Source organism: Nymphalis io, chromosome 29 (genome assembly GCF_905147045.1).
Source record: "Nymphalis io chromosome 29, ilAglIoxx1.1, whole genome shotgun sequence".
NCBI classification, from domain to species: Eukaryota; Metazoa; Arthropoda; class Insecta; order Lepidoptera; family Nymphalidae; genus Nymphalis; species Nymphalis io.
Genome location: NC_065916.1, coordinates 2400043 through 2422297, shown reverse-complemented (window position 1 = coordinate 2422297; position 22255 = coordinate 2400043). Strand labels below are relative to the sequence as shown.

Here is a 22255-nt window from a genome sequence, read left to right as displayed (position 1 = left end):
TGTAAGTGGTGACCAATTTGGTACTGCTGCTGCAGGTAAGGCATTAAGTGCAAGACCAAAGGCTGAACGAGCTTACCGAGGCAGCCTGTGAATGCCCCACTGCTGGGCTAAGGCCTCCTCTCCTTTTTTTCGAGGACACATGGAATAAAATTATTTTTTTATTTTATTTTTCTGAGTCAAAAAGACGTGTTGAATATGAAGAAAGACAGATTGGAGCCATATTAAGTAAGAATTGGGCACTAAATGCTTTTCCCGAATTAGGAAAAACAAACATACATGCGTTAGGCATAATAAATATATTGTTGATATGAGTGTGTGTGCATGCGTGTACGTATTATCGAGTATTTAAGATGTCTGAAATGGAAGGATGCATTTTTGTATGAGGTCTTTTGTAAGAATCAAACGACGTTCAAGCACTTGCGTTTCTATTTCGGCTCTAATTTGAACGCACTTTAAAAATTTTACGTATTTCATTATTATTATTATTATTTACAACAGGGAAACGACGACGAACATAAACGAACGGACTGATGACTACACAATTGTTTTCGTAGACCCTTCCATCCTTAAGGTACCAGACATTAATAATGGTCAGTGCAAACCAATGACAAACTACACGAATACTGGACGGATATCCTTTCAGAGTAAGTTTTTTTTATCCGTACCGTAACAGCCTGTGAATGTCCCACTGCTGGGCTAAAGGCCTCCTCTCCTCTTTTTGAGGAGAAGGTTTGGAGCTTATTCCACCACGCTGCTCCAATGCGGGTTGGTAGAATTCACATTAGGCAGAATTTCAGTGAAATTAGACACATGCAGGTTTCCTCACGATGTTTTCCTTCACCGTAAAGCACGAGATGAATTATAATCACAAATTAAGCACATGAAAATTCAGTGGTGCTTGCCCGGGTTTGAACCCACGATCATCGGTTAAGATTCACGCGTTCTTACCACAGGGCCATCTCGGCTTTTATGTATGTTTATGTACATATTATTTATCTATCTATATATATTTCTTTAATTAATAGCAGAGCGGCTAGTGGGTCACTTTATACCATACCATATTATTACATACCATAGACATTGGCGCTTTAAGAAATATTAACCATCCATTACATCGTTCATACGCTACCAACCTTGAGAACTAAGGTGTTGCGTCCCCTGTGTCTGTAATTGCACTGGATCACTCTACCTTCAAGCCGGTACACAATAATACTAAGTGTGGCTGTTTGGCAGTAGGATATCTGATGAGTGGGTGGTACCTTCAAAGAGGAACATGCAACACTAACGAACACATCATCAATAGACTGTGGATATAAAATTTGAATATGTTTTATGCTTTACAATCTCAAATAGGACAGATTAAAAATACAACAAATGAGGGTTAAATTGCAAAGCATTGCTCATCTCTTAGGAGATTTCCTTCCCAAGGGGGAAAGATCATTTAGACAGAAGAAAGAGCTAGACGTAAAATCACACAGAATCTAAATTGAAAAGATAAGAAAAACAGTCATTATTTACAATCGTGTGAAACTACCATCGGTTCGAACTGTAGATTCTACTTAGAACCCAGTATTTACTCTTTTTCATACTAATTACGTTAATTATTAAAAGTTCAACCCAATTAATTCCAAAAATCGAGTAATTTTATGTTGTGATTTAGAATGTTTGGAGTACCAAGACAAGTTGGTGTTCCCGTGCCTGGAAAGTCTGACGCCGAATACGAAGGTGAAACGGATGCAATATTGCAACTGGAAGCCGGACGCGATGATCAGTGAAGGGACGGCAACTTCTGACGGGGAATTCCCTCATATGGTATGGAATTTTATGACAAACTTTTTGGACACACCTCATTGTACACGGACGGATTACCTATTAACCGCCTACGAGAACTCAAACACCACATGAAATAAAGAACTGAATTAAATTACAAAAATATATTATATTTCCCGGTGGGAGGGCTTAGTATTGTTGTGTACTGGTTTGAAGGGTGAGTGAGCCAGTGTAACTACAGGCACAAGGGACATAATATCTCAGTCCCCCAGGTTGAAGGCACATCGGCGATGTAAGGAATGGTTATTATTTCTTACATCGCCGATGTCTATGGGTCACCACCATCAGATGGCCCATGTTCTCGTCCGCCTACCTATACTATAAAAAGTTTGTATCTTTTGATGTTCGTTAGTCAATCATGCAAAACGGCTGGACCGATTTCGATGGGATTTGGCTTACACTTCAACTTAACACAAAGGCTACCTAACTACTGACATAATTGAATCCGGTTTCACAATTAGAACGAAATTTCAGGCGTTGCTTGGTTACGATTTGCCAGACCACGACACTTGGCTGTGCGATGGCGTCATCGTCAGCGATAGATTCATCTTGACAGCCGCACACTGTACTTACAGCAAAGACGCGTACGTTATTTTGATTATTTTAATTTTATTGTTAAAAAAAGGCAAGTGGACTGGCTGATGAGTCAAGGACCTGATGATGAGTCACCACTGCCCATAGCATTGGCACTGACAGTGGAACTACAGGAACAAGGGATATTACATCTTAGTTTCCAATTTTGGTAGTGCTTTGGCGATGGGCTTCGAACACTTACCTTCAGGTGGTGGACCTCAGTCTGCCTATTTTGTATAAAGATGAGTAAGTTCGTCTACTAGTCTATTATAACAAGGAAAAATAAACAATTATGACTCGTTGGTCTAATGGCTGGTCTAAAGGCCGCAGATCACGAGGGCCTGGGTTCAAGTCCCGGGTCGGGCCGATAAAAAGTTATTGGGTTTTGCTGTCGAAGATTCTCAGTCGCAGCTTGAAGGCTATTAGTTGTAGTGTTTGTTTGTGTGTGTGTGTGTGTGTATGTGTCCTGCGCTTGAACTATTTCCGGTCGTGTTGGATGGCAGTCCCATCGCATTATGATAGTAACGGAATAGAGAGTGCACCTGTGTTTGCGCACACACTTGTGCTCTATGTAACATAACCGGCGCAGTTAGCTCTCTGAGTATGATGTATCTTGATCATCGTAGAAAAGCGTGATGGCCTAGTGGTAAGAACGCGTGAATCTTAAGCGATGATCGTGGGTTCAAACCCATGTAAGCACCACTGAATTTTCATGTGCTTAATTTGTGTTTATAATTCATCTCGTTCTTGTCGGTGAAGGAAAACATCGTGAGGAAACCTGAATGTGTCTGATATCACTTAAATTCTGCCTCATATGTATTCTACCAACCCGCATTGGAGCAGCTTGGTGGAATGAGCTCCAAACCTTCTCCTGAAAAAGGGAGAGGAGGCCTTAGCCCAGCAGTGGGACATTCACAGGCTGATACTGATCATAATTATCATTTTTATATTCCAGTGGTGTAGTAACGAAGGTACGTATCGGCTTCTGGAAGAAATCGCAGAAGATTCAGCCGGACGAGTTGTACAGCGTATCGGAGATATACAAACACCCGCAATACAAGCCGCGGTATGCATACAACGACATTGCACTCTTGAAGACGGACAGGATGTAAGTGATGATCATGGTGTTATGGGGGGGGGGGGGGGGACCCTTATTTTGCTGCTGCGCAAAGATCGCTGATGTTAGAAGTGTCGGATTTCCAATTCGAGTTACACGATTCCCTACCGATGTTTTTTTATGGCGAGTTGAACTCAATTGTACTTTCCGGAATTCGAACCCGCTACGGTTAACGGTCACGTTTACTAGCCAAGCCGATTTATTCGTAAAAAAGGGTTAATTTGTGGGGTTAACAAGGTTTGTTATAATAATCGTCAGCGTCACGGTAGCATGCGAATGCGATCCCGTGGCGCTCCTCGTTAAGACGGAAAGGGTACCGCTGGTTTTTTAGTGCGTATTCCGTTGTTCAGGGCGCACTCGGTGCCTTAAACACCGGCGAGCCCCTCATACTCCCCCACTGTTCTCGTGGGGGAAACGTGTAACGCGTTTTCCAGCGATATATAAAAAAGGGTTGTTAAACGGTTGTAATTGGTTATGCTTATGGTCATCAATCTAAATAGGGTAAGTGTCGTTTTAAAACGACATTCTAAGCATCAGAACCGTCATTGGTTTATTTATTTATATATTTATATACAACTATAACACAACGATACTAAGTATTAGTAAGTTTGGCGGTGGAACATATGATGAGTGGGCGGTACTTGGCCAAGCGGGCTTGCACAAAGCCACCACAAGTAAACTGGATTCAAATATTTAGGCGAAAGTTTCAAAGTGAAGTAACAACACGTAAATACTGGACAAAAGGCTCTTCATCTTGATGAGATGGTTTGGAGGAAGTTGGCGCATCTTCATGTGACACATTCACCCAATACGTTCAGGTTTCCTCGTGATGTGTTTCTTTTTCGCCGTCATCATTAATTTATAAACACAAGTTAATCGTGTGAAAATTCTGTAACGTTTGCCTGGTCTAGAACTTCGATTAGGATTTGAAAACTATAAGTTATCTGTGCTGTTACCAAGGATGAATGAATTGATACCACGTACCTTTTTTCTTGATCTTCAAAATGTCAATGAATAAGACATTCTACGAACAGACAGGTAGGTATGAGAACCTCAAAGATGTTTGTTGCTGTTTCCCTATTGCTTTTAACATCTACGATTGAAGCAAATGTCTACATCAAAAGCTTGAACAATAACACATTGTTCTTTGACAAAATCTCTGACGTACGAATCATACAGGACAAATGGAAACTTATTGCCTACTACAACATGACAACATATTGGCATAGTATTACCGCCGTTGAAAAATATATCTACTCGGTAAACAAAACCTGCAACAACGATCACTCATGTGCACCTGTTGTGACGCAATTCGCTCACGAGCTCGATGAACTTCGACACTATAACGAATTGCTGACGAACCAACATCACATCCTGCAACGAAACAAGAGAGACTTAATCAACGGGGTCGGTTGCCTAGCTAACACCCTGTTTGGGGTCTTGGATGACACATTTGCTCGAAGATACGAGAAGGATATTGAAACCGTAAAAGAGCGAGAAGATCATTTACTTAAGCTATTTAAAAACCAAACATCATTGATCGAAGCGGAGAATAATATCCTGAAAAGAAACGAACAAATTATGAACACTCAATGAATGAATGAATGAAAGCCAATCTTCGATTGTAGTTGATGTCAAATGTAATTCAATCAACAGCCAATCGTTGTCCACTACTGAACATAGGCCTCTCCCAAGGTGCGCCAAAGCTCCCTGTCCTCCGCCTTCCGCATCCAGTTGGTGCCCGCCACCTTCTTAAGGTCGTCGGTCCACCTGGCTGGAGGGCGCCCTACGCTGCGCTTGCCGATTCGCGGTCTCCACTCTAGGACTCGTCTGCTCCAACGGTCATCGGTCCTACGACATACGTGACCAGCCCACTGCCACTTCAGCCTGCTAATTTTGCAAGCTATGTCGGTGACTCCGGTTCTTTTCCGGATAATCTCATTTCTGATCTTATCCTTCAAAGATACTCCGAGCATAGCTCGCTCCATAGCACGCTGAGCGACTTTGAATTTGTGGACTAGTCCCGCAGTTAGTGTCCACGTTTCGGCACCGTATGTCATGGCAGGTAAGACGCATTGGTTGAAGACTTTCGTCTTCAAACATTGCGGTATAGACGACTTGAGGACTTGACGAAGGTTGCCAAATGCTGCCCATCCCAAGCGAATTCTTCGATCGGCTTCCTTCTCGAAGTTGTTCCTACCGATTTGTATAATCTGTCCTAGGTAGGTATATTCACTAACAACTTCGAGAGGTTTCCCCTCGACGTATATCGGTCCCGGCACGACATGCCTATTGAACATGACCTTGGTCTTGTCCAAGTTCATGCCGAGACCGACACACCGGGAAGACTCGCCTAGGCTACGCAGCATTTCGGTGAGTTGTTCCAGCGACTCTGCTATGATGACGATATCGTCGGCAAATCGAAGGTGTGAGATGTACTCGCCGTTTACATTGACTCCATACCTAGTCCAATCCAGCGTTTTGAAAACGTCTTCCAACGCGTTGGTGAACAGTTTCGGGGATATTACATCCCCCTGTCTCACCCCTCTGCGCAATTGGATCGCCTTCGTCTTACAGTCCTGGATGTGGACAGTCATTGTAGCGGCGTTGTACAGACATCTCAGTACCTCGATATATCTCCAATCGATATGACATCTCTGCAATGAGTCGAGCACTGCCCAGGTTTCGATGGAGTCGAAGGCTTTCTCGTAGTCCACAAATGCCATACACAGCGGCTGATTGTACTCTTCGGTCTTCTGCACAATCTGCCGAACAGTATGGATGTGGTCCACGGTGCTGTAGCCTGATCGAAAGCCGGCTTGCTCTGGGGGCTGGAACTCGTCAAGTCGTCTGGCGAGACGGTTCGTGACGACTCTTGAGAACAGCTTATACACGTGACTCAGGAGGGAGATTGGTCTGTAGTTTTTCAAGAGGGTTTTATCACCTTTCTTGAAAAACAGTACCACCTCACTCCCGCTCCACGTTTCCGGGGTCTTGCCATGTTGGATGACGGAATTAAAGAGGCTTGCTAGCTCTTTCAGGACCGGAGTCCCGCCTGCCTTAAGCAACTCTGTTGTGATTCCGTCATCTCCCGGAGATTTGTTGTTTTTAAGCTGTTCTAGAGCCGCCCTAATCTCTCCTTGGTCAACGACCGGGAGCTCCTCGGAGTAATGGCGCATAAGAGGGGCGCGCTGGTCATCAATACTGATTCCCATGGGTTTATCCGATCTTGAAGAGAACAACTGCCCATAAAACCTCTCTACTTCTCCGATAATCTCAGGCCTAGAGGTAACGACCCCACCATTTTCAGTTTTAAGTTTTGTCAGACGCGGCCTCCCAAACTTGCGAGCGAACACTTTCGATCCCCGATTTTGCTCAATCGCAGCCTTGATGGCACGGGTATTGGAGCGTCGGAGATCGCGTCGCGTCAGCGTTTTTATTGTTCGGTTTAAGGCCTTATCTGACAAAAACGATGGTAGTTCTCGTCGTTTTCTCATGAGCTCGAGTGTCTCAGCAGAGAGTTTTGGTGCGTTGTCTCTTCTCTGTGGCGGAAAACACTTGCGGGATGTGTTTTGCAGTATTTTGACCAGCGTGTCGGTTCTCTCATCAATGCTGCTTATGGTTTCCAACGCGGTGAATTGATTTTGAAGTTCCATTTGGAACTTTTCGGAGCCTTGAGCAGCTTGGAGCATGGTAGGTCGGAGAGTAGACCTCATCATTCTCGATCTTTCGGCTTTTAAGTTGATATTTAGAGTGCCTCGAACCAAGCGGTGATCACTTCCGGTATTAAACCTGTTGATCACTGAAACATCTCTAAATATGTGCCTTTTATTCGAGATGATAAAGTCTATCTCGTTCCTTGTCACGTTATCGGGGCTTCGCCAGGTCCACCTCCTCTGAGGCTTCTTTTGAAAGAAAGAATTCATCAAAAAAAAGCCCCTGCGCTTCGAGAAAGTTTACCAGCATTTGCCCCCTGTGATTTCTGCAGCCCAAGCCGTAAGGTCCGACTTTCGATTCACCGCTATCTTGTACTCCCACTTTAGCATTAAAGTCTCCCATAACAACATTGTAGTGGGCCCTCGAGGTGTCGTTGAGGGCCTTTGCGATGTCCTCGTACATCGCTTCGACCACATCATCAGAGTATGTCGAAGTTGGCGCATATACCTGTACAACCTTCAGGGAGTACCTGTCGGAAAGTTTTAGGACAAGGTACGCTACCCGGTTCGACACACTACTGATTTCCACAATGCTGCTAATGAGATCCTTTTTGACTAGAAAACCGACACCACCCTGGGAGAGGTTATCACCTTCGCGGAAGTAGAGTAAGTTACCGGACTCTAGAGTTATCGTGTCCTCCCCCTGTCTTCGGACTTCAGATAACCCCAGTATATGCCAGTTTATATGACTTAACTCTACTTCTAATTCGGCGAGGTGATGGTCCAGCCTCATCGAGCGTCCATTATACGTTGCCATTTTCAGTCGTTTTATACGGTAGCCTGCCGTGAACCGGTGATTCTTAGCACCCCCTGCCCTGCCGATACCGCGACCGCTACCTTGGTCGGGCCTAGCGGGCTTGCCGGTAACTGGGGGCCTTTTTTTGGGCGCATCTGCCATTAAGGGAGGGGTTTGCCCATACTCGCCGCGCTGGGCAGGCGTGTTGGCGAGCGCAGTAGGGGGTAAGATGTTTATGGGAGGGGGGACGCTGCTGCCCATCCCCCCTTTTCCCCGTCCCTCAGTCGCCTCTTACGACACCCACGGGATGAGATTGGGGGAGTACTATTCTAAGCCGGTACTCCACGGCATGAACACTCAATTTGAGCATATCTACAAAAATCTGCGAGTAATATCTGCTGAGATGCACCAAGTCGAAAAAGAACGACAAAGCACTCTACAGGCATTCCATCTACTGTCATCTTTAATATCTGTTGATGTGATTATCTCCAACCTTCGGCGTTCGCAGGACACTCTGCTTGACATCGTTGCCGATACTTATAACGGCCGCCTGAACATACACTTATTAACTCCGGCAGAACTTACGCAACAATTAAATGTAATATCCGGCCATCTACAGGATGATGTTGTTGTTCCAACTGACAATTTTCGAGATCTCTACGGTCTCTTACAAGTACGAGCTAAAGTGACTAGGAGATTCCTGATAATGGAAATCAAGATTCCCCTGCTAAACAGAGACCTATTTGAATTGAATGACGTCATCGATATCCCTCAACGAAGAGGAGACAAAGTCAACTCGCTGTCAACGTGAGAAAGGACACAATAATACCCATGACAGAAAAGGATACAAATATGTGCATACGACAGACACATAAACAAATGTTATGTCCATTGAACCATCCTGTATACACAATGCAAGTTGAACAATCGCTCTGTAATATGAAACTACAGATTAGCAATGAAAACAAACCATACTGTCGGTCAGAAGCGAAAGTATGCACCGACAGATGGATTAAATTACACGCTCGTGACACATGGATGTTTTCTTGCTGCACCGAATGCGCCATACGAATCATATGTCCGAATAATGTAACAATGAAACATTTACGTGATAATGGAGTAATCGACCTTGACCCTGGTTGTACTATTAGAGGTGAATCCTTTACAATTCACGCATATATAAATACCGTAAATATATACAGATAAAAATTTTCAATAGCTGCTATACAAATCATGGCTGCATTCTCGCCACCATTTCCCCTTTGAATCGCAATTCCGATACTCTGGGCGAAAAACGAACCGGCTTTCCTGTCACCAGTGGAGGCATTAAACGAATAACGAAAAATACACATAATTTGAAATTCTTTATATTTTCAAAGTGAGCTATTATTGGTTGGTTGAAGCTGATGACGTAACAGGCGGCCAATGAGCTTTCAGAGTTTGTTTAATTATTATGAAAAACTGGAGGATGGTTGACAAGCAAGCGGTTGAGTTCAAGAGTGCTTCCAATTTTATTGTAGTTAACGCTTGGTATAATCCTTATTGAACGGGCTAGTTAGCACACGTTCACTTAATTCGTCAGATGTCAGATGTCAGGTAGATCGGAGAGCAATCGGGGTTGTCGTCAAGCAAAGAAAACAATATGTTTGTCAAGCCAACCGATACTACGGAGCGTCGTCAGTGCACACAACGGCCGAGAGTTCAGACATGCTTCTATTTGATTGAGTAACGTTGTAAAAACGTCAGTTTTTGCTCTCCCAAAACTCGTTTAAGATGGTGTTTAGTACTTTTTACCGCCGCTTCCCACAATCCGCCAGCGCTTGGCCATGCGGGTGTATTTAAGTGCCACGTGACACCCATCTCGCCAACTTCAGATAGAAAGTCATTGTTGATAGCTTGCAACACTTCTTTGTATTCCTTTTTCAAAAGGCGTGTTGCACCGACAAAGTTCGTGCCGTTGTCACTGTACATGTGCTTTGGGGTTCCCCTTCTTGCACACATACGTTTGAAGGCTGCTAGGAACGACGGTGTGCTCAGGTCAGAGACAAGCTCGAGATGTATTGCCTTGGTAGAGAAGCAAACAAACACAGCGATATAACCACGAGTGGTTTTTATTCCTCGTCCCTTATTCGCTTTCAATTCCACATGGCCGGTGAAATCAACCCCTGTGTGCGTGAAAGCTCGGGACGGCGTCACTCTGGGCTCGGGTAGGTTAGCCATTATTTGGTGTTGGTTGTGGCTCCTGAAGCGAGTACACTTCACACAGTTTCTTAGGTATTTTTTAACTGTGCGGTTGCCCCCTAAAACCCAGTATCTTTGTCTCAGATATGTCAAGATAAGACTTGGTCCACCATGCAGTGTTTGCAAATGAGCTTCTTTGATCAAAAGTTCTGTCAGTCTCGAGTCCTTAGGTATGATCATCGGGTGTTTTGCAGTTTCCGATAATTGCGAATGTCGAAGTCTCCCTCCAACTCGTAAAATATTTTTGTCATCCAAATAAGGCGTCAATGTTAATAAATTACTTTTTGAGTGCACCTTTCCATTTTGTTTTAGTTGCGTTATTTCCGAATGAAATTCTTGCATTTGTACGGCTCTAATTACAAGTCCGGAGGAATATTCAATTTCCTTTGCAGTTAAGTACGTTGCCCTGTCACTATGGTTTTGATGCGTCACCACGTTACGTAAGTTTGTTGTGAAACGTAAAACGCGAGCTATCACTCGCACAATATGCTTTATTGAACTATGTTTATTAATTAATTCTTCAAACATAGTATTTGAAGTTTGAGTGGCGCATATTTGTATATCTTTTTTCAGTTCAAATTGGGGTGTTTCCACCTTTGAGATGTCATTTGCTATGTCATTTTTCAACCAGTCAGGTCCTTTCCACCACAGCGAGTGTTCGGTGAGCTGTGAAGTAGTGAGTCCTCTCGTAGCGCAGTCAGCGGCATTCTCATTGGAACTCACGTGACGCCAGCACGATGACGGCATGACATCTAAGACTTCTTTAGTGCGATTGGCGACGAAAGTCTTCCAGCGAGAAGGGTGGCCTTGGAGTCATTCCAAAACCACCAAAGAGTCAGTCCATCCGAAAATGGGAACGTCAGATGTTTGAAGAGCCTTCAAAACTTTTGTCATTAATTTGGATAATAATAGAACGCCACATAGCTCGAGTCGCGGCAAAGTCATAGTATTCTTGCGAGGCGCCAATTTTGTCTTTGATGCGATTATTCTAACGATAGTTTGTCCATTGTCATTTTGTGATTTGAGGTATATGACGCCAGCATAAGCTCGTTCAGATGCATCACAGAATCCGTGTACCTCGACAGACGTATAGAGATTCCCAATCCACCGGGGTATGTAGAACTCGTCAATGTGTTTCAGATCTTCTCTGATTTTGTTCCAGTCTTGCTGTATCTCAAGTGGAACTTCGTCATCCCATTCCATAGATATCAACCAAAGTTTTTGAAACAATAGTTTGGCTCTAATGGTGAGTGGAGATAGCCATCCCAGTGGATCAAAAATTTTTGAAATATTCGATAGTAATATACGTTTGGTACAAAGGACCGATTCGTCATATTCTTCAATCGAGTGAAATGTAAACATGTCAGTAGCGGGGTTCCACCGTAATCCGAGCGCCTTTGTAGAGTTAGCATTTTTGAAGTCTATTGTTGTCGGATTTATTTGTTCGGTATTCAGGTGTGCAAGTAATTGCGGACAATTACTCGACCATTTTGTAAGGTTAATTTTAGCGCCCTGTAACATCTCGATAAGTTGTCTTTGGACTTCTCTTGCGTGGTCAATCGAATGGCTGCCGCTTAACAAATCGTCGACGTAAAAATGATGAGTCAGGGCTTCAGCAGCAAGCGGAAATTTAGTTTTATCGTCAAATGCTAGCTGTTGCATCGTACGCATAGCTAGATATGGAGCGGCTTTCATACCGTACGTCACGGTGCACAGTTGATATTCTTTGATACGATCTCGAATATTATCTCGCCACAGAATTTTTTGCAGGTGTTGTTGTTCGGGATCCAGCAGAATACAGCGGTACATCTTCTCGCAGTCTGCTGTGTATACATAGCGGTACGTTCGCCATCTGAGCAATAAACTTTGAATGTCTTGTTGAAGCTTGGGACCGCTTTCCATTAGGCCATTCAAACTGTTCCCCGTAGATGTTTTTGAGGAAGCGTTAAAGACGACACGAAGTTTGGTGGTAAGCGAGTCTAGCTTTTGTACCCCGTGATGTGGTAGGTAGCACATAGGCTCTTTGTGTTCAGTGCATTCGCGCATGTGACCTAGATCTATGTACTCATGTATGAACTGCCCGTAGCTCTGACGTAGTGTGCTATCCTTCATCAGGCGGCTCTTCAAAGCCAGTTTTCATCGGTAGTCGCACTTCATACCGACCGTCAGGCAAGCGCTTAGTTGTTTTGGTATAAAGTTCTTCGCAAAATAATTCCTGCTGTGTCACCGGTGTGGTTTCGGATGCGATTTCCTCCACCTCCCAGTAGTTGGCGATGTCTTCAACTCAATTTACAAGAACGTGGCAGTTAAAAGTAGTAACAGGCCCAGACAGAATCCACCCTAATCTCGTCTGTTGGGCAATGGGCTGTTGTTTAGTTCCCTTGATCAAACCGCTCATTATGATTTCTGCATAAATTTTTGCGTCAAGTAAAATTTCAATTTTGTTTGAAATATTGTAGTCAGGATCAGCGAGTTGAATGTGTTGCAAGTGTGGATATTTCTTGGCTGCAAAAGTAGCATGCGGCAAGCTGTTCACTAGTTTTGGCATTACTAGGGCGTCCGTGGTGAAATTGTAGTCATTATACATGCAGTGTAGGTGTATTCTTCCCTTGCTTCTTTTTGCTGAAATACCCACTCCTGTAACAGAGGCATTAAAATTTTGGCGAGGCAGTCCTAGGAGTTGCGCAGCATTTTCAGTTATAAGAGTTGTTTGCGACCCCTGGTCTAAAAGTGCTCGCAAAGTCAGGTAGGTATCGTCAATAGCACGTACACGTAATTGTACGGTCGTTAATAATATTTCGTCATCCTCGCTAGTCACATTGTTTGTCGCATGCTGCCGGCGCTGAGGTACAGAGTTCGATGCCGGTGCAGTTGACGCAATCGGTTCGTTACCCGCGTCATGCAAAAAAGTATGATGACCTCCATTGCAAACTTTACATCGCTTTGTAGAATTACATATGTTTCGTTCGTGCACATACAGGCAGTTTTTTCAAAGTCGATGTTTCGCAATTAATTTCCACTTCGCATCTGTTTTCAAGGAGTCATATTTCCGACATTGATAGAGCGCATGATTTGAATTGCATAAAATACATTGAGTATTGGCAGACGTCACGTGTGCAGCTTTATAAAATTGTGCTCTATTACCAGTTCCGAAGTGAGAATTTTCTTTAGCCTTGAATGACGTAGATGATTTCGTCGATGACCAATTTTCTTTCTCTTTCTTATTCGTGGGTTCGAGCGCAATGAATTTCGCCTCTAAAAACGTCATGAATTCGTCAAATTCGGGGAGCTCGCGAGGCATCTTTCGCGATTCCTTGTAGTCACTACGCGTTTCAGGATCAAGTTTCTGGACTAACAGGTAGACCAACAGTGGATCCCAGCTCGATGTGTCCACGCCTAAGTTGTGAATAGCGTGAATACATTCCATCGCGGTGTCGTGTACGCATTTAATTTCAGCCGATGATTGCCTTTCTATTGGGCGCTGGTTGAGAAACACTTCAATATATTTGTTAAACAATATTTGAATGTTGTGGTATCGGTGATACAAAATCTCCCAGGCAGTTTTGTAGTTCTCTTCCGATACAGTAAGGTATTGGACGAGGCGATGAGCTTCACCTTTTAATTTGCCTTTTAAATGTTGCATCTTTTGAGAGTTGCTCAGAGTCGAGTTGTCATGTATGCCAGTTTTGTAGCAGTTTTGTAGAGATCTAAAAACGTAGGCCATTGTGTGTAGTCACCGGAAAATGTTGGAACCTCAACCTTAGGGGTGGACTCGTACTGATACGCTGTAGCAGATATTCTTTTGTTTAGAGATCTTTTCATAGCCTTGAATTTCTCCTCGTACTCGGAAAATTCTTGTTTGTACGCCGCATCTTCACCATTATCCAAAATTGACAACATATACCAATATGTTGTCAATTTTGAGGTGCAAAGTGTCAATATTCTTCCATCGGAATTGCAGATTCTTTAATTCGTCCTCCATCTCCCATTTTTCCGTCAGTTTGTCAAGATTGATGTTCTTTATTTGTCGGCTTAACGCACGGAAGTTGGTACGTTGCTCACTACGCAGATCTTGTGTAGAAGAATTTTTCACGTCATCGTCATCGTCCGACGGAGGACAATAATTCTTAATGACAGCTTTAATTCGTTCATACAGAATTGTGGTGTCAGTGTAAATATCTTTCGATATGTACTCTTCAGATGGATCAGGCTTTGTTGCCAAAATGTTGTTATGGTTAATATCAAATTCCGTCCAAAGGCTGTCAAGAGTGCTTACTCGTTTGCGGATGTAGGCTTCAGTCTTCCTAGTAGCAGGATCCTTGTTAAAGTTCTTGTGGATCTTCTTGATGATTTCGATAATTTCCGATTGACGAGTAATAACTTCCATGATTAACAAGAATAAAGTTCACTTCACTAACAGTCACTGTCACGTTCAGATAGCCTGGGCTGATATTCCAGAGGCTGGGGGGTTTTAATGACCTTGTGCCCTTTACGCGTTTCGCCGTCTCAACTTAGGTTGCAAGGATCAACTAAGCCGATGACACACTAAAAAATACAAGATCATCCGGCTCGAAGGACCAAAATGAACGGGCTAGTTAGCACACGTTCACTTAATTCGTCAGATGTCAGATGTCAGGTAGATCGGAGAGCAATCGGGGTTGTCGTCAAGCAAAGAAAACAATATGTTTGTCAAGCCAACCGATACTACGGAGCGTCTTTATTACATTAAAAGTACATATAAAAGTGTAATAACATAATGATCGTAACTGGGTCATACGAATTGTGTGACGTCAAGTGTCAAAGAACTTACAGGCACGTGAACAGCGCTAGCTTGTACTTATTTGCATACTTATTTGCATGCTTTATAACAATGGATTTTTTAATATAATTGAGGGGTAAAAGTTCAATAGATATTTCTGACATATAATCGTTATATAAACCGTACATTTCGTGCTTAACAATCTTCCATTTTGTCATCTGGATATCTTATAAGATAATGTCTTTCTATATTATATACTACGTAAGACATTATTTAATTAGTCGCTTGATCATTATGTGCACTAAGGGTAATGCTTTTGATGGTGAATACCCCCCCCCCCCCCAAAGATCACACCCAGTCATCAGATATTCTATTCAACCAGCAATACTTAGTATTTTTGTGTTCCGGTTTGAAGGGTGAGTGAGTCAGTGTAACAAAAGGCACAGGGGAATGTTAGAAATATTAGAATATCTCTTACATCAACCTTGCGCCTCCAACCTTGGGAACTAAGATGTTATGTCCCTTGTGCCTGTAGTTACACTGGCTCACTCGCCGTTTAAACCAGAACACACAACAATACTGAGTGAATATTCAGCAACGGCGATGTTTTGGGGGAATGTGTGTGTGGGTGGTACCTACGGAGCAGGGCTTGTACAAAGCCTCAACATATATTTCTACTGATTACTATATCTGATACCATCTTTTCCTAGAATGATGCTCAACCGATACAGGGTACCGGCTTGTCTACACGACGGCAGCCCAATTAATGATACTACGGTGACCGTCACTGGCTGGGGGACTCTTGACCCACACCATAAACGGAATTCCGATATCTTGCGAAAGGTAAGAGTTATTATAATATTCGATCTATTTGTTAATTAATATAATATAAATGCGAAATTGACTTTATTTATTTCTTTTTTTACTCAACCGATCAACTCATGACGATGAAGAATTTTGCCCCTTTTATTTATCGCTGGAAAAACGCGTTACGCGTTTCCCTTACGGTACCCTTTTCGTCTTAACGAGGAGCGCCACGGGATCGCTTGCGCATGCTAGCGTGATGAGAAAACGACCCCCTAATGCAACCCCCCGTGTGCAACTAAAACATTATCCCGCTTTAGCCAATTTTGACAAATAAAAAACGCCTGCGATCTTTTAAAAACAACTTTGGCAACCGTTTGAAATCATCATTTCATGAGTCAATTTATAAAATAATTAGATGCAATTGTTTTGCAAACCATACTACTGATTTTATTACGTAGATGTGTGTTACGTAGATTTGTTATTACGAAATGTGTAACTAAATATAATTTTAAAACGATATTTATTGAAAAACGAATAATTTTACCCAATCAAGTAAATATATAATAATTTTCGAATATATTATTAATTTTGATCACAGCCAATTATTTTTTTAATCATACTGCCTGTCCCACACTGCCTCTCATATGGAGCAGAGATTTGTATTTTTTTAGTTTTGGAATTTAAATAAATAATAAAATTTACATACAAGAAAGTAGTCACGACTTTTTTTACACGTAATAGACAAGCGCTTGACCGTTGTCTTGCCTGATCATAAGCAAAGTCACGGTCTAGGATGTAGTGCGCCTGCTCAGAAGGAACGTTTACCCTGGATTTAAAGACACCAACATTGTACCTATCGGGAAATATGGACTCAGGCAAAGCATTCCACAGTTTCGCAGTGCGAATAATAAATGTGGATTCAAAGCGCTTCGTACGTAGGCGGGGAAGTTCCACTGTGTACCTATGGCGCTTTCGTTTGATAGTAATAAGGGGTGGAAGGTGGAAGGAATTGCGACTGTGGTCTATCCCAAGTTTTTATATATGTATCATGGAAAACGACATTGTTTTAGTAATAAGTTACTGATTTGTACTGTTGACTTTTGTAGTACTAAGAGAGTGGTAAACACCGTGACGTCAGTTGTTGTTTAACGGCGGCACGTGGACAGAGTATTCGAGAGTGGGGATTGTGTGGAGTTCAGTTATCCTTCGACCACCGACTGGGTCAGTCGTCCGAAACGAAACCGACAGTTTATCTAGTTAATATCGTTATCAGAACGGACACTAGATATTGTGCATGAGTTATGTGCGTCATGAATCCTGAATCGCTTAACCAAGATGATGGCGGCGCTGAATGAAAATGTTGTTGGAATGCTAAACTGGACGAGTCCAAGTCCAGTTTAATCGTAAGCCGTAAATAAATGTTGTTGAAGAGGAAATTAGTTAAACAATGCTATCTTCTTCTTTCGTATGTCAAATCAATAATGAAAGAAAGAGAGAAAATAATGTTTGACGAAACATAACTCCGATTCTTATCATTTAAAAGTAATCTATGAAAATTCCTTTTCTAATTTAAATGTTTCCGTAAAGTACCAGGATATAAGAAATCCGCAAGAGTTATTGCGCTACCAAGACGCGAATATGGCGAAATACGGTGTACCATTCGGTTGATATAGGATTTTGTAAGTAAAATTTGTAGCTCCTACCGGTATTTGGTTATATATAGATGAAGCATTATTTAGAGTAATCACCAAGCATGACATATATAATATATTTGAAATTCACTTCGATAATTTTTTATATATATTTGTAATTTTATTTGGATTTTTAATTCTAGTTTTCGAAGCTTGTTAAAGTCAGATAATGTAACTCAGACTTCAATCTGATTGGTCGGTGACAGGTTAAGACGTGATAGCCGACCAATGTACAATTGGCCGGCGCTTATTACGTCATCGGATTAAAGTTACGTTAGTTTGACTTTAATTAGCTTTTCGGATACAAGAGATACAAGAGGCATGTGCTAGAGGTAGAGGTACTTATGTATGTACATTTGCAGAGTAGTTTTGTAGAATATTATGAGCATTTTTTTAAAAAAAATTTTTCATTCCCTTGAAAATTTTCATCTGCAGCAAATTTTAATCAGGTTGCACTTTGAGGTGGAACAGCAAGGCTTGCTTAACCATTATAGCTACGGGAATATGTTCACACACAATGGATTTCGAAATAACTTGAAAAGATTAAATGATAGTAACGTCAGAAAAAAAAACAGAATATTTTTCAAGCTATTTGATTCTAGTAACTAATTATATAATTTATGTATATATTTTGTTTATTTATGTTATTCATCATATTGGAAGCTACAATAATATTAAAACTGGTATGCAGGTTCAAATTGAGCACACTCCAATGGAATTTGAGATTTAAAAGCGGCAGATGGTCGGACAACAATTAAATGTTGCTATTCCCAAATCTCCTTTCCGCTTAGCTTCTGTTGGGACTCTTTTTCTCTTGTCTTTTCTCCCTCCGCCCATCTCCGCTTTGGTGGGACCGAGCCTTAACTTGGCTTAAAGTCAAATGTCATGAACAACTTCATTGGGATGATGGGATACGGGTTTTTGGGATTGAAGTAAAAGCTTCCGTTTGTTGTCATTTTTAAATGGAAGTTTTTCTGGTTATCAAAAATTGGGGTTTTTTTTTATAGAATAGGAAGGCGGACGAGCATATGGGCCACCTGATGGGAAGTGGTCACCAAACGCCCTTAGACATTGGCATTGTAAGAAATGTCAACCATCGCTTATACAGCCAATGCGCCACCAACCTTGGGAACTAAGATTTTATGTCCCTTGTGCCTGTAATTACACTGGCTCACTCACCCTTCAAACCGGAACACAACAATAACAAGTACTACTGTTTTGCGGTAGAATATCTGATGAGTGGGTGGTACCTACCCAGACGAGCTTGCACAAAGCTCTACCACCAGTAAATGCTGTCAATGAAATATTGGGTCATTATAAGTTCAGACGAAATTTAATGATTTCGAGTTCCATTTTAACATCGATATTAATTACAATTATAACATAGAATATTATTTATTTGTTCTTAAAGACTTCTTGTTAAAAGTAAAATGTTTCATATTGTATGTCACTAGATGGCGTTGATCGATTTTTTGTAATTCCTAAATCGCGCTGTCTAAGTTTCTTGTAAATAGTACGTATAACTATGAAATGTAGTTCTTATTACATTCATGATTTGGTCGTGTATACTTTAAATTATATTCATTTTATATATTTTTGAAGTTATTTTTTTTTTAGGTAAAGCTCGAGAAATTCTCTGACGAAGAATGCGCTCAGTTTTATAAACCGAGTTTGGTGCGGCACATGCCACGGGGATACGACAGCAACAAGCAGATATGTTACGGCGACAGGTGGACCAGCAAAGATTCAAGTAAAGTAAGAAAATAATAAAAATAACAGCAATACTTGATATTGTTGTGTTCCGGTTTGAAGGGTGAGTGAGCCAGTGTAATTACAGGCACAAGGGACATAAAATCTTAGTTCCCAAGGTTGGTGGCGCATTGGATATGTAAGCGATGGTTGACATTTCTTACAATGCCAATGTCTAAGAGCGTTGGTGACCAGTTACCATCAGGTGGTCCATATGTTCGGCCGCCTTCCTATTCTATATATAAAAAAAAAGAAAACAATGAAATTCTTTTAAGTAACATAATTTAATCAAATCAACTCAAAATATGTATAACTGGAGTACGCTCTTGCTATTAAACCATTTTACAAAAAAAGCTCAAAGCTACCTCCGGTTCGTAATGTAGATTCTACAAATAAGAAACGATAAGAAATATTTTTTGACAATCAATTTATACAGATAATTAAATTCAGTCAGATTATTATTTATCCTGCAGGGAAATTAACGAGTACTAATTCCACATTTTATTATGATCTATATGATATATCTGTCGTACATAATAACAATGGGAAGATTTTATTGGGTAAGTTTTTGGGTAGTTTCAGACAAGTAGTAGTCATTTTCTGTATAGTTAGGTTAGGTTAGCTAGGAGCAGGAGTGCTACTTAATGGAATTTGATCACCACCAATGCACTCCAAACATTGAGAACTAAGATGTTACATCCCTTGTGCTGGTATAATGTGGTCCTCGGTCTGCTAAATAAAAGGAATTCGATAGCAGCTGGGAGATGTGCTTCGGAGAGAATTTAAAGTCATTGCTATGCTCTTCGCCCCTTTCCAGCCGTGATGGTTTGTCATGTGGGACTATTGAGAGGGTATATCTTTGTGCTAACAATCGGGCACTATTAAAAATGTCGGTTCATTTCGTTAGAATCTGCATTCCGAACCGGTACCGGGAAAAATAAATGTATGACTACAAATCTGAACATAAATTTTTTACCATATAAAATGCCAGTTATTGAGTATGATGATGCAATAAATTATAACTTATATTATATACATAAAAATAAATAATGTTCTCCAGACCGATTTCGGCCACGGCGGCCAATCTCATCAGGCTCAATCTCAGGACCAACGGCTTTACGTGCTTTCCGAGGCACGGGTGTGTACACGCTTCCAACTTTTTAATGGCCTGACCTGGGAATTGAACCCAGGACCTCCGACCCAGGACCTTTGCGGCCTTACATCAAGCCACTAGATCAACGAGGCAGTTATATATATATATATAACTTTAGGCGGAACCAAACCGATGGTTACATATAAAGAGTTGCACCAGTGTGGGAGGGCTTATAACATATAACATTCTCAACATGTTGTAGCAAAATGTCACACACTGCTATGTTACCGCGTCACACAATGTTTAGTTTAGTTGTACTCGTATAAGCTTCGATAAAGTGTTTTTGTGTTTAATGTACTCAAACGCAATCCTCAGGGCGACAGCGGCGGTCCAGCTCAGATAAGTCATCATTTGGAGTGCATGTATTTGGTGACCGCTATAGTGAGCAACGGCAAGAAGTTCGGCCATGCCGGTTTACCTGGTATCTACACGCGAGTCGCTCCATATATCGATTGGATCGAATCGATAGTCTGGCTGCGTAATTGAGTATTCAAAAAAAAATCCAACCGCTTGTACGATTCGACATATCCGCGATACCACCTCGAGCTTCGTTATGGATAATGGATTTCAGACTTTCCGATCGCTTCAATCGTGTACATTGGATCGTTTAGAATTAGGTATGCGAGTGTACGGTGCTTCCCATTTCGTGATTGGACCGGTGCGATAGAGATGACGAGATTGCTCGTCTCTCTCGGTTGCTCTCTTTATGACTTGCCATATTCCAATCATAAAGTAAAGACAAACAAACAACCTTGACCGTGAATTGACGCGATGTCATTGGTCCAGGTGATCGATGGTATTATGGAGTTGTTAGAAACTAGTAAGTGTTGTGTTACAAATAGAGATATATATCGATATGTTAACCTAAGGTTTGTTTACCTTCACTCCTTTGATTGGAAAAGGGGGGGGGGGGGCAGTAAGAAACGTTAAACTTCTGTTCCTAGCTCAAATATTATTATTGGCTGTTGAGTATTTGAACTAATCATAGTGGGAAGATTTTTATGTGTGATAATTTTTATTATTTTTTTTTTTATTTTTTATGTTATAGAATTTTTACAAGTTGCCAGTATGAGATTTGCTCTTTATTTTTAATTTCGTCTTTAATGCATTGATTACAAATAGGAAAGACAGTGACAGCGAGAATCCTGTAACTATAGAGTCCAATTTGTACCTGTGTTTTGATCTCCCAACGAAATGAGAGGCATTTATGCATCCCTCCAACTTTAGAGGGTATGTGGATCTCCCGAGTGCTCAACTACTTACTAAAAGTACTTATGAATTATACAATATTCCGTCTCAGTTACAGTATTTTCGTTACATATACACACATACAATAATTAAATAAATACGTAATATTATATTTTTATACGCGGTTAAGTTTAAGGATTTGTTGAAATGTTTATTGTGAAATTATCTGGGGGGGGGGGGCGTGGCATTTTTTGACGTTTTTGACTAAACCGGACAGAAAAAATCTAGTCAATGTCCAAAGGATTGTTGAAAGCTCGCCGTGTTATTTTACATTCCACGATGTTTTTATAAATAGGACTTATTTTATTGTTTTTGTAAAACGAATGACTGTGATAGAAATGAGTTGATTTTTTGTGTGTTTTTTATTTTTATCCTGTAGTATCCCGTTGTCTATTAAAGCATGTTTTTGTAATCACTCAAAAAACAAAGATAATCAATCAAGCACATGAAAATTCAGTGGTGCTTGCCCGGGTTTGAACCCACAATCATCGGTTAAGATTCACGCGTTCTTACCACTGGGCCATCTCGGCTTTAATATTTAGTTAAGTTTTATTATTAACATTTTTCTATGTTTATTAAAATCGAAAAAATATACGGAAGTCGAAATATATATAGATATAATAGAGAAAAACTAT

The 22255-nt window shown here is 41.3% G+C and overlaps 1 protein-coding gene across 8 annotated transcripts in view; it reads left to right on the top strand.

The window, feature by feature from the left end:
- LOC126779539 (serine protease persephone-like) overlaps positions 1-21972 on the top strand; it is a 32109-nt gene extending 10137 nt beyond the window's left edge. For 5 of the 8 annotated variants that reach the window (XM_050503617.1, XM_050503615.1, XM_050503622.1 and 2 more), the window contains 7 exons: positions 499-644; positions 1661-1812; positions 2305-2414; positions 3359-3511; positions 15683-15815; positions 19088-19225; positions 20688-21972. In XM_050503617.1, the coding sequence (XP_050359574.1) occupies positions 499-644; positions 1661-1812; positions 2305-2414; positions 3359-3511; positions 15683-15815; positions 19088-19225; positions 20688-20858 (1003 nt within the window). In that variant the 3' untranslated portion in view covers positions 20859-21972. Of the gene's footprint in view, positions 1-498; positions 645-1660; positions 1813-2304; positions 2415-3358; positions 3512-15682; positions 15822-17366; positions 17459-19087; positions 19226-20687 lie in introns of those variants that run through there. The other 3 variants (XM_050503621.1, XM_050503620.1, XM_050503623.1) reach the window with 3 other exon arrangements.
- The last annotated feature ends 283 nt before the right edge of the window (positions 21973-22255 follow it).